This window comes from Gymnoscopelus braueri (assembly GCF_963280865.1).
Source record: "Gymnoscopelus braueri genome assembly, chromosome: 7".
NCBI lineage: Eukaryota > Metazoa > Chordata > Actinopteri > Myctophiformes > Myctophidae > Gymnoscopelus > Gymnoscopelus braueri.
In genome coordinates this window covers 16,167,624-16,180,315 of record NC_137608.1, presented here as the reverse complement: position 1 = coordinate 16,180,315, position 12,692 = coordinate 16,167,624, and the positions used below count along the sequence as shown (strand labels likewise).

At 41.1% G+C, this 12,692-nt stretch overlaps 2 protein-coding genes across 2 annotated transcripts; both read right to left on the bottom strand.

Annotated features, from left to right (window-relative positions):
- Positions 1-337: 337 nt before the first annotated feature.
- On the bottom strand, positions 338-7,220 carry dimt1l (DIM1 dimethyladenosine transferase 1-like). Its single transcript, XM_080432815.1, has 12 exons — positions 7,045-7,220; positions 5,804-5,877; positions 5,272-5,358; positions 5,093-5,154; positions 4,267-4,360; positions 4,131-4,180; positions 3,739-3,862; positions 3,507-3,599; positions 1,869-1,933; positions 1,721-1,784; positions 1,398-1,504; positions 338-1,104 (listed from the first exon to the last, which is right to left on the bottom strand). The coding sequence occupies exons 1-12, from the start codon at positions 7,100-7,102 to the stop codon at positions 1,062-1,064; spliced, it is 921 nt and encodes a 306-aa protein (XP_080288941.1). The 5' UTR covers positions 7,103-7,220; the 3' UTR covers positions 338-1,061.
- Positions 7,221-7,726: 506 nt separating this feature from the next.
- On the bottom strand, positions 7,727-11,683 carry zbtb26 (zinc finger and BTB domain containing 26). The gene is made up of 2 exons (XM_080433152.1): positions 11,616-11,683; positions 7,727-10,562 (listed from the first exon to the last, which is right to left on the bottom strand). The coding sequence occupies exon 2, from the start codon at positions 10,533-10,535 to the stop codon at positions 9,153-9,155; it is 1,383 nt and encodes a 460-aa protein (XP_080289278.1). The 5' UTR covers positions 10,536-10,562; positions 11,616-11,683; the 3' UTR covers positions 7,727-9,152.
- Between the last annotated feature and the right edge of the window lie 1,009 nt (positions 11,684-12,692).

Here is a 12,692-nt window from a genome sequence, read left to right as displayed (position 1 = left end):
GATAAGACAAGAGGCGAGGTTGAGATGGTTGGACATGTGCAGAGGAGAGATATGGGGTACATTGGGAGAAGGATGCTGAAGATGGAGCTGCCAGGCAAGCGAAGAGGAAGGCCAAAGAGGTTTATGGATACCCATTTAGGAAAATGGCTGCCATGCTCACCAGGGTGCAAATTTGATGGCCTAATATCCAGTTTTGTTCCTAATATATCTATATCAAAACATTTAACGACAGGTTAGCTATGCCGCCCCACAACAAGTCTACCTGGCTACACTGACCCCATGCCAATGATCAAAGACATTGCACATCAATTTACAACAATCTCAATATGAGCTCCCTTTATTTATTTTTTACATTTCAGCATTGATGGGGTCAATACAGTATGTGAGACAGGTCCTGGTCCACTCAGGCAGGAGTCCACAGAATTTCCAACAGTTTAGAAGAAGTCCAGTAGAAAGATCAATGAGGTCCCCAACCAAAAAGCACTGTCAATCATCATCTGTTTTTTCTATTCGGAAGGATGAGATTCAGGCCAGCTGACCATATGAGGATGAGCTATAAAATTATAATTTAAAGCAGCACTATGTAACCTTAACAAGTATATAGCATATGTCCCACAAAATTATAAAGTTACATGTTAATGCAATAACAATCATCCTTCCATAAATGGACGGGGGGGTTCCCTGCTAGGGGCTTAACTGTATTACTTTGTACTGTATAGGGGAGACAATGAGTTTCATCCTGGCATTTGCCAAGGCACCAAGGCAGAACTGCCAGTCAAAGCGAAGACTGGCCAATCACAGCGCGTCCTTGCCGGACATGCTTGCAGAGAAGTCAAAGACGTTGGCTGCCATGTTATTTGTGTCCAAAGTGGCCACTGATACCCCAAACTACATAGTGCTGCTTTAATATACTGTATACACAATCAACAGTATTATAAATTAACATCCTCCAGTCTGAAGCATCTATGAGAAGTGGATCTCAGCCGAGTTGAATTTAGGCATCTGAAGTGGAGCCCGACAGAAATGGATGTAGTCGACCCAGCAGAGTTGAATTTAGCAGTCTATGTGAAGTGGATCCCAGCAGCGTTGAATGCATGGAGCAGTCTGGAGATGAAGAAACATTGACATGAGTGCATGAAATAAAAAAAATATGTGATCATGTTGTACCTAACGTTATTTACAGACTTCTGAATAAGTAGAAATAAATCAGGCTAAATGAGAAGTTTGCTGTTAAACTTCATATAACAGCTGAGGTAATGAATAGGTTAATGCAGCCAAAGGAGGGGTTGAAATTAATCCAGAAATCACTGATACTGCCTCAAATTAAAATAAATCAACAGAGTTATTTGTCTGCCAGACACGATTAATGTGAAGAAGGGGAGGTCAATCACACTTACACCATGAAGTCATCAATGTCCATTGAACGAGCTCTCTTCTCACTGAAGTCTACCTCCTGCAGAACGCTCTCAATCTTCCGAGTAATGCTGAAATCTGCTGGGATTTCCTGGTAATTATAAAAAACAATTATAGCGTTTTAGAAGAATTGTTACAAATGACCAGAAGAAGAAATAAAATAGAGCAGAATGAATGTAAAAAATTGCAATAAGACTGAACAGAAAGAGTCGATTTGATCTTGAGCAAACCAGCTAGTGAATAAATGGAACTTAAAAAGTGTTTGGTGTTGATGTAAGAGAAGCTCAGGTGTCGCTTGTTTACTTACCACGGTGTGCAATGAACAGTAGATTCTATAGTTCTTCTCCAACAGCTGTTCGACTGCGGTAGATCTGCAAAGTCAAACACAATCCTAAGTTAACTCCCTCCGTGTGGCTGGTATTTGGGATGTGTGACAACTTCAGACAAATTCTTACTTGAAAGATGCGTTGAGCGTTTTGTTCTTTCTCACAAAGGCGATTCTCACCAGGCCGTCCCACTCCTGTTGGTGGGGAAGAAAAAAAACGATTTAAAAAAAGTGATTTCTGTCTGTATCCACCTGTTTCCGCGGGAATTTACTGGAGCAAAAATCCTGTGTGGGAAACATCCTGCGGGGGGACGGGAAGTAGGAAATAGCGGCTCAGTGTGTTTACATTTGCCAGCAGAACGTAGCTGTACGAACGGGCCTTTTGCATGTAGTTGAAGCGCAAGGGGGCAGGGGGCGGGGGGGGAGAGAGTCAGCGCACTGAAGTCAAGGCACAGACTACTGTGTTGTTGACGGACAACGGATGCACGCTTATGAGAAACAACACAAATAAAACCTGGCAAAACAGTTGCGTGCATTAGCGCAAGATGAGGATAAATGATTCATTCAGTCTAAATGTCCAGCAACTACTACCAATACTTTTGTATTTGAAACCTTACATTTCTCTAAATATTATAAACTCTTAGGACAGCCTAATACAAATATAATTTATGAAAAGGCTACTATAGGCTACAGTGAAGTCGGACTGAATGACTGAAACGTTTTTTCTTTTTTAACTCTCTTGGTGATTATCTGGCACAGTAGTTGTGGATTAGCAAACTGGACATTAATGTTTCCTTTTCGCGTGCGAATTACTGGACATTTAGACTGAATGTTTCCTTTACCCTCATCTTGCACTAATGCACGCAACTGTTTTGCCATGTTTTATTTGTGTTGTTTCTCATAATAAGCGTGCATCCGTTGTCTGTCAACAACACAGTAGTCTGTAGTGTGCCTTGACTTCAGTGCGCTGACTCTCTCCCCATGCACCGACCCCCCGCCCCCTTGCGCTTCAACTACATGCAAAAGGCCCGTTAGCCAGCTGCGAACGAGCTACGTTCTGCTGGCAAATGTAAACACACTGAGCCGCTATTTCCTACTTCCGGTCCCCCCACAGGATGTTTCCCACACAGGATTTTTGCTCCAGTAAATTCCCGCGGAAACAGGTGGATAGAGCTGGTCTGTGATTCAGCTGTATGAAACCACATCAGCTTTCCTTTTTGTCTTCCCTTCAATGAGCCCTCAATTTCTGATGTACAATAAGTGAGCCTGTATGGTCCTCAGCAAGTTAACCACTTAAGCACTCTTCGTATGACAAATAGTGTATACAGCCTATCTACCATCTCACAATGTATCGGTTACATTTTCTTTTTCCCGCCTATAATGACAATAAGAAGCCAGGGGTTAAAATAGTGAATGCAGCCACTGTCATTTCTACTGCAATACTGCATATCGACAAAAACAAATGATCATGACTTTTGCAAAATATCCAGAATGCAATCCATGCTACGACACGCAAGCATTTTTCCATTTTCAGAAGATGGAGTAATGCAAACGTTTGAATTAAAGATGTCTTCCAATATATGATTTGATGCAGTCCTGACTGCGATTGTACGAAGCACCACAACAGATGCTCTCTGAAACATCTTCCCTTCTAGAAAGAAGAATACTGAAGCTTATTGTAATATGGATTGCATTGATCACAATCAACCTTTTTTTCTATACAATTGTGACACCCTAATAGTTACTAAGCCTGGAAATAAAGGCTCACCTGAAAGTTGATTGGAGGAGGAGGATTCTTTGGTTCTATTCTGACGACACTCGACTCCACTTTAGGAGGAGGACGGAAGTTATTCCTCCCCACCTGTACAGAAGAAGAAAAAAAACAGCCATTTTAAGACGCAAACCTCAAACTCAACTCGCAGTCCAGTCAGGCCAAAAATCTGTGGTTAAAACACATCCTACAGTGGCTAAAATAACCAGTATCTAACAGTTATACTGACCTTCATGAGGTGGTCAACACGGGCCAGAAGCTGTGTGTTAATAGATAAACGACAGTATAGTTTGTCTCCCGGCTTGGCAACAAGTCGCATAGCAAACTCCCTCTGAAACATCAACACTGCACACCTGAAAAACAATAAATAGAACATGAGGAACTGAATACTATCTACTACTATACTGTATCTCGGTGTGACTACAGTCTCTGTTGTCTGTTCTGCAGTCCTGTTGTACTAAATATGAGGCCTGCATGTCCATGTACCATGTCAATGGTTGTTAGTGTAAATCTTTCAAATTTCATTTTGTCTCTACACCAAACTTAAATTATGCCTGTGTCAGTGTTTCTGAGATCAGTACTTCATTCAATAGTCTTATCCAGCCTCTGTATATTTCTTACCGGAAAAACGGTCTGTGTAGAAGCAGCTTGAAGACAAACGGTGATGAAATCTGCACAAGAGATGTTTTTATATTAAACCATATACCAGGACCTCATCTACAATGGAACAGGAGCAGTTTTCACTTGGTAACTGTACCTGGTAAGGCAAATTGGCCACACAGATGTCAAAGAATGGCAGATCTGTTTTCAATACGTCTCCTACTAATATCTGCAGTTTAGCCTGCAAGGGTCTGTTGGAAGACAAACAATACATGGTCAGTAAGTACACTGACAGAGTAGTCATATAAGACTTTTGAAATTACAGTCACTGAACAAGGCATTTTACAGAAAAGCTAAATAAAACATCAAATCAGCCAGCAAAAAGCAAGGACAAATAAAAGCATTGCATTGGGGGATATAATGCCATAATCAGAATGTTTATTGGCCAAGTATGTTCACATACGAATTTGACTTGGTGCATTACTCGAACATAGAAGGAAAAGAAGAGTATAAAATGGTATGGCATAATAAAAAAGTAAAACAATTTTAGACTCAGGTAAGAGTGGGCAATCTGACAAGCGGGCGCACTCCCATGTTGTTCGTGCTCGTCTCGGGCACACGTCCACTGTCAGAGTTGAACCATGTTGAACTTTGTTCTACACGACACGTAGAAAGTAACACATCTATTCACATGAGGGGCACAGTGCGACCCCGCAGATTCAAGCAGGTACGCAGACGTAGTGCCGTTCCCCATGTTAAAAAGCCCATAACGGTCCAATGTTCTATAATCCAGTGACATATTATTCTATTTTCAATGTTTGTATGTATTTTGCACTGTATTTGCATTTTCTTTATTGTATGCAGTCAATTGTGAGTCTCATGGACTTTAGCTGCATTTACAAAAAAAAAGTCTATTATGCATACATATATTGTGATACTGTAACATAAATCCTATGATCATATGACAAAATAAAAATACCCACGTGCACTGTACTCTCTTCTGAAGCTCAGCTACCAGTCTGGTGTCCAACTCACAAGCCACCACCTAAATAAAACAAAATTAAATTAGCTCAAATAAATATTTGCAGTGGGACAGCTAAAGAACTTTTGAAGATATGTTATTTTTTTTTTTTTTTAAAGATTATTTTTCAGTTGTTCTCACCTTCTTCACTTTCTCCAACAGCTTAACTGTCATGTTTCCAGTACCAGGTCCAACCTCCAGACACACATCTGTTGGCCTGAGAGCAGCCTGCAAAGAACACCACAAATCATTATACTCAAATAATCCTGACTCGGATGTCTAAATCACTGTTTCCCAAACAGTGGGTCGGGACCCATTTGTGAGTCGCAGATCCATTTTCATGGGTCGCGAGTGAATATCCTTCACTCACGTTAAGTTGAAAACAAATTCAAACATTTTCCCCCAAAAAATGTAATAAAATAAAAATAATCAAAGAAATTCCCTAAATTAGAAAACAAAAGGTTTAAGAAGTAGTGAAAACAGCAGATCTGAAAGCTCGGAACGCGGCACGAAGCGACGCATTGTAGATCTTGTAGGTCTGCTATTTTCACTAGTTTGGGTCCCGGGCAAATGTCCAATTTCTCTTTTGGGTCTTGAGCTAAAATGTTTGGGAATGCAAGAAGATGGGTTTGCATGATGCCTCACAAACACATCAATAATGGAAAACACCAACCTTTTCTATGATACTGTTGACAACCAGTGGATTCTTGAGGATGTGCTGGCCAATGCCAGTGTTAAACATGATCCCTGCAACACAAACATGTACTGAGACTCTACTAAGACAAAGGTGTAGTAACTTCATAAATAATAACAATAAACATTTAAGCAAAGTCTTCAATAATCCCTTAAGAGAACATTAACCACATAAGAACCATTATATACAATGTTGTCCCGTGGAAATGGCAGATCTATGAACTTGTAGATCTGCTAGATCTTAGCTATTTTTGCCATTTTTGGACATGCCCAAATGCTCGATAACCCCCATCGCCTTGGGCAGGGGTCTTCAACAGGGGGTCCGGGACACCTAAGGGTCCTCAGAGTTACTACAGGGGGGGTCACCAAATCTTTTGAGTGATACGCTATTTTTCTTTACCAACTACTTGAACCCTAGCATCCCTATTCTGGGTAGAACTTAAGCCAAAACAGCAGATCTACTAGCTCACAACGCCTTGTGCTGAGTTTGTAGATCGGCTATTTTCGGCAAAGAGGTTTGGTGTAGAGGGGAAAAAGAACAGACCAAGTACAAAGTGAAAGGTCAAGTTTACTAAGTATTGACGGTTTGGGTGGTTAAATGTCTGAAAATACACATTAACATGAATCCAACACTGATGACAGTACTGTCAAACAACAGTCTATGAAGCCATCTATGAAATCTATGAAAAAGTTGAATCTATTCGGTAGCCTTGGATCAAGAAAACTCTCATAGATGTATTTTATAGAGTCTGAATTTTACTTTCGTATCTATTCTATGATATGTCAAAATCAATCAAATACATATGATATTCTTGATCCAAGGCTACAATGTAGTGGGGGTCCCTGCTTCATCTCTCCCTCAGCTAAGGGGTCCATGACCTGAAAAACGTTGAAGACCCCTGTGTTGTTTACGATCGTAAACAAACGACCCCCATATCGACCCAATGTGAGGTGAGTTTAGTTCAGGATTTAGTAGTCATCAGTTATTTGTAGTGACTGAGCATAACGTCAGCTGATGGATATAATACATATATAATTAGACTTCCTCTCCACGTTCTTCCCTTACGACTTTTATCTTTTGTTTTTAATTCAGCTGCTATGAGAGACTTGAAGGTTGCTGACCTAGAAATACATTATTATGGACCAGCTTGTGTGTTAAAGCAGCTGTTGATAGTTAGCTCAGGTTAGCAGAGCTATAGTAAACATAGTATAAAACGTTACCTTGCTTCTTCACCTCCTTGTGTTGTCTACTTCTCTTCTCTGCTTTGACCTTCGGCATCTTTTAAACCCGGTATCACTGCAGGTTAATGTTGAAAATGACGAATTATTGAATAAAGGCAGTTATTGTTATTTCTGTACAAGAGACACACGTGCAAATTTCACTCTTCTTCTTTTGTGGTGACGTAAACAGGATGTGCGGGTCTTCTTCTTCTTGTTCTATGGAGTTTAAAGGCAACTTGCACATTAGTGTCACACTACTGCCACCCTCTGGAGATATTTAACTTTTATGGTCCAGTCAGTCAGATATTTCACAGTATGTTCTCTTCAGAAAGGTGGTCAAATCAAAGGGTCAAATACTTCCTGCCTTGTCCATTTTCTTCTACTACACAATCGATTCTCAACCCGTCAACATTTATTGTGTTAATTTTCTTTTAATAATTAACTTTAGTTTTACAATGGAAGTGAATAGTGGTCAGATATTTATGAGAAGTCATACATCATAAATACAACATAGATGACTGTTGTCTCTGACTGGCCACATGACGTTTGAGATAGGCTACACTTGTCTTTTGTGGTTTTTTGTTGTTGCGTTTCATTTATTTTATTTACATAAATTTAAGACTTGCGTTACATGGTTTGCCACTAGAGAAAGCATTAGCTGTTGTCCACAGGAGATGACCTTTCTGCTCTGAGCTTTGTCATATTAATGCAGATGTGGAATAAATCTTGTTAACACGTGCCTGAACAGCTAGAAGAGATTAATTTAGAGGAGACAACTTTCACAGAACAAATGAGTGGACTATTGCAGCGATACTGCAAGAACAAAGACACTTACTGTGAATGTTTTTTGTTTGTTTGTTCATGACATATTCTTGTTTAGCTGCAGCATGTCATGGAAAATGTACACTTGTTTCTTGAGTTGATTTTTAATCTTTGTTTCGTTGAATTGTGTAATTAATGAGGTTCAGAGAAAAGGTACATAAATAAGCACTGCTGCTACCTGAGGAAGTTAACACTCAAAATGTGTTGGTGTATATAGCCGTTCTTGTACCTGAAATCCTAATCAAAATGCGGTAAATGGGGTGTATTTAAGCATGATAATAAATTAGTGTTATTTGGCATTGTACAGCGGTTTCCTTTCTATTATTTTCACAATCTTCACATTTTACCCAGCTGTTAACCATATATTGAGTTTGTTAGAAAAGAAAAAAAAACTTTGGCATTACATTTTCCACTCAGTACTAATTAAAGCGTGATGTCATGAAAACGTGAACTCCAGATTACATGAATACATCGACTTTCAAGCTTTTCAGTTTAAACATCCATTTGATTCACATTCACATAAATATCCCTAGAAAGGCTTACAGTGGACTATACACAATATACAAATGCTTGATTTTTCATTTGACAATGCTTCACATGACAAAGAGGGTAATAAATCTTCTTGCAATAAACTAACAGCAATTATTGTGTTTCAGTGACAAATTTTCAAGTATAACAAAAGGCATTGAATATTGCAGCTAAAACAATCTATACAAGATAATTTCACAGAAACTGATCCACAATAATGAAAGTTACGATGAAAGTTAAGACCTAGGACTGCCTTTTCCCCTCAAACATACAATTTGCTTGGGATTAATGTGTTGACATTGTGTAATTGATTAATTACCTCCCAAAGCTTCCAATTTACACGTGTAGTGGATACAAAGGTTACAATCAGTCATTTCCTGATTTGGTAAAAACAAGGCCTCTGTGGACCAAAACGGAATAAAAAGTAGCCAGTGGAATGCATGAGGTGGGAACCAGGCTTGCGTGAGGCGGGAACCACGTTTCCATTACCACTTTGAGGAGATGCTTCATACCAGTGATGGTGAGTATATACTGTATGTACACGGTTACATGCCTCCACAAGTCTTGGAGCACCATCTCCCATAAGCTTAAATCTGGTGTTTTGCAGCGTTTCATGGGATTCTACTGGTCCTCCCCATAAAGATGTGCCATTGAATTGATCAATGTTAAAGTCCAATAAAGCAACCATTTGTCTCGTTGTGAATTGAATAGTTTACAATGTTCACCTGAAACCTTTTAGTTTAGCCTATTGCAAGTGGCTAATCCATAAGAGAAACTCCACAAGGTTTCACATGGCCAAACTCAAACTCGAGCCCCCCGTCATGCAGGCTGCGCTCATTGGCATTGTCAAAGCTGTTTTTTCCATGGATCTGTTTGAGATGCTTGCGGAGGACAGGCTTATGAGCAAACACCATGTCACAGTAGTTACAGCGGTGGGGCTTATCGCCACTGTGCAGGTTCAGATGGTCCAGCAAGGAGCACTTCTGGGTGAATGTCTTTCCACAGATCTTACACTGGAAAGGTTTGATTCCCGCGTGGACACGCATGTGACGGTGCAAGTTGCCCTTCTGCGTGAAGGTCTTGCCGCACAAGAGGCACATGAACAGCTTGTGCATCTTCAGGTGGTTGGCATAGTTCTCTAGCTGTCTGAAAACGCGAGCGCACTTGGGACACTGGTGGTACCACTGCAGGGGTTTGTCATAGCCCCTCTGGTGACTGCCACCCTGTGTGACGTGTTTTCCTGCGGGAGGGGACGCGGGAGGAGGGCTGAGCGGGAACCCCGACATGGGTGGCATTGTCATGTCACCGGCACGAGTGTCCACGGTGGAATTGATCAGTGAGTGCTGGGGTTCGGGCGAATGTAGAGCAGCCGGGGAGCTGCTGGGGAAATGACCAGAAATCGAGTTTTCCGATAAATCGTTCACAGATTCTACCTTTACTATGGTGATGCCACTGTCCACTGCATCCCGGCGGATGCGTCTGCTCTGAGTTGGGGGAGGTGTTTTGGGCTGTATAATCACATCATCATCGTCATTGTCGTCATCATCATCATTGTCACAGTCATCCTCCACCTGCTCCACCAGCCGTTCCTTCTCATCCTGATGTACAGTCTGTGTCTGAGAAGGACACTCCTGCTCTTGCTGGCAGGGCTGAGAGGAAAAACCCTCCTCCTTCCTCCTCCTCTCGCTCTCTTCCCCCATCCTCCCCCTGTCAGCCTCCTCCCCCACCTCCAGCGGGCGTGGCGGGGGTTGTGGCTTGATGAACTTGCTAAGGGCCTGGGTACACTGCTCCACAATGTGGCCCATCTGGAGGAAGCTGGCCACCGTCAGGTAATGAACCAGCTCCAGCTCGGGGAACTCCAGCTGGCCCGTGTAGCAGGACAGCAGCAGCTGTCTTCCCACCTCCGCCTCCTGGATCATGGAGATCTGCACCTCCCCAGAGTCCTGCTGCAGCATGAACTGGTCCCTCAGGAAGGACGAGCCCGCCGCGAAGACCACCTTGTGACCGGGAACCTCCAGCTCGTTGACGTGCACCGTGACGTCACAGAAGCGCCGCTGGAGACGAAGGAGGTTCATTTTCTGCAGCATCGAGTCGCCAAATGTGGGGAAGCGGAACTGGAGAATCACCTGGTTCTGGTCCATGATGATGGGGCGTTCGGCGGCACACACCTGTTCAGCACAAATACAGCAAGTGTATTATCTCATTGGACTGCTGGTAATAGGACTGACACCTCCAATATCGATGGTGGACTGCTTTGAACCCATTAAGACCTGAGGCCGATTCTACAAATGTCTTCTAAATCCCAACAGTTTTCTGAAAAACTCATGTTGCTATATCAGTGGTGCTTAAAAGTGGGTTTTGTCAAGGACCCCCAAAACTATTATGTATTTGGCTGCTGACCCCCATCTCAAAGTATTTTGTTCCAGGGACCCCCAGAAGCAAAGATTTGAGTTAAAATTTTTATTCCAAAAATATATTCAAAGATTTGCACAAATGTTCAATTTTTTTCAAAAATAGCGCGGACGCGCTATGAGCTTGTAGATCTGCTATTTTTGAATAGCCAAAGTCTAAAAATCTAATATGACCCAGATGCTTTTCCTGGGTTAATAACCAGTATAAACAAAAAACATTATATAAGTGTTACTTTTATTTTCATAAATTAGATTATTTTCAGACTTTCCAATAGTTATACTGTGTGGTCTAGGCAAGAATACAATGGTGGTGTGTGCACCATGCAGTAGCATGACTGACATGACTGTGGCCCATAGACATTAAAACTGACGAGCATTTAGGCTTACAACTCTAATATAGACTGAAAACGTTGTTAATGCATTGCTTTAAAAGTCTAGCAATTATTTAATGGAGACTGGAGACCATTATTACAGGCACGATTTACATAAATAATTCCGTGCATAAGAAATAGATGGAGCTGCTGCTGCCATTCGTTCAGCTATGAAATTATAACCATGATGGATTTATTTATAAAAAAGCAGTTTTAGAACATGTTTTTAGATCAAAGTCTGTCACTTTCCTGGCCTTTGTAATGAAGAGCATAAAGTCATAATAATCCATAAGGATGCTATGAACCGCCTCGGATAGAAACAGTCTAACGTTATTATATGCGTTACTATAGATTATATTATATATCTACGACATTATTATTACAATTATGGTCATGTATTTTCACTTGAGGCTAGATGTGATAACAAGTTATATTTTACCCGGTTTTCCCCTATTTAAGGCAGAATATCTCGTCGATATGGAGTGGTTGTTGCTCCGGAAGAGTAAGTTATTCCCATTTAAAGGGACAGTCATCGGATTTTCTTCTTTCTTTTCCTTCTTCTTTTTTCGTTTTTTTGTTTTTCGTTTGTTTTTCATAATAAGCTAACAATAATCACTTACAACGTTTACAGGCTTGATAAGAAACAATTTATTATAAAACGCGCACGCACGCACGCACGCACACACACACACACACACACACACACACACACACACACACACACACACACACACACGCGCGCACACACACACACACACACACACACACACACACACACACACACACACGGAACAAACACAAAAATACACTAAACGCGAAGGAAAGCCTGGAGATCGATGGCTACACTAAACGTGACCAGAGGTCAGAATGTGTAACCAAAGTACAAACAAATTGCTATTTGTCAGATAAGATAATAAATTATATGAATTCATTCATTCAATGCGTTACAATTGTATATGCACAGATGTGCATGATAATAGAAACGTACAAAAGCTTATGAAGTCTTCAGCAAATTTTTATATGGGACATTGAATTTAGTCTGAGATTGACAGAAAAATAATCTGCATATACAAGTATATGGTGAGAACAGGTTGGCAAGCGCAAGACCTGCATCCCTTCAATTCATTTTCATTTGAAAATCCAAGTAATACAGATGCAAAAATAAGATCTGCATCTACATCTGGTATGGCAGCAAGTGCAGGAGGTTTTGGGTCACCATGAGCGAAATGGGAGCACTGTCCAGCTTGGTTGACTTAGCAGAATCAGTAGAATATTTTGTCCCCCCATAAGATCTCAAACAAAGACCTCACCAGGTCCACATGCATCATAGAACAAATGAAACAGAGGTGGTTGAGGTGGCTTGGACATGCTGAGAGAATGCCAACATCAACCAGGTGTTGAAAGTTGTCCTTCAATGTACCCCACAAGGCAAGATTGATTGAATACTTTATTAGACAGAAATGTAAACAGCATGAGGTACAGTCAGACATTTGAGCTAAAAGGATAACACAAAAAA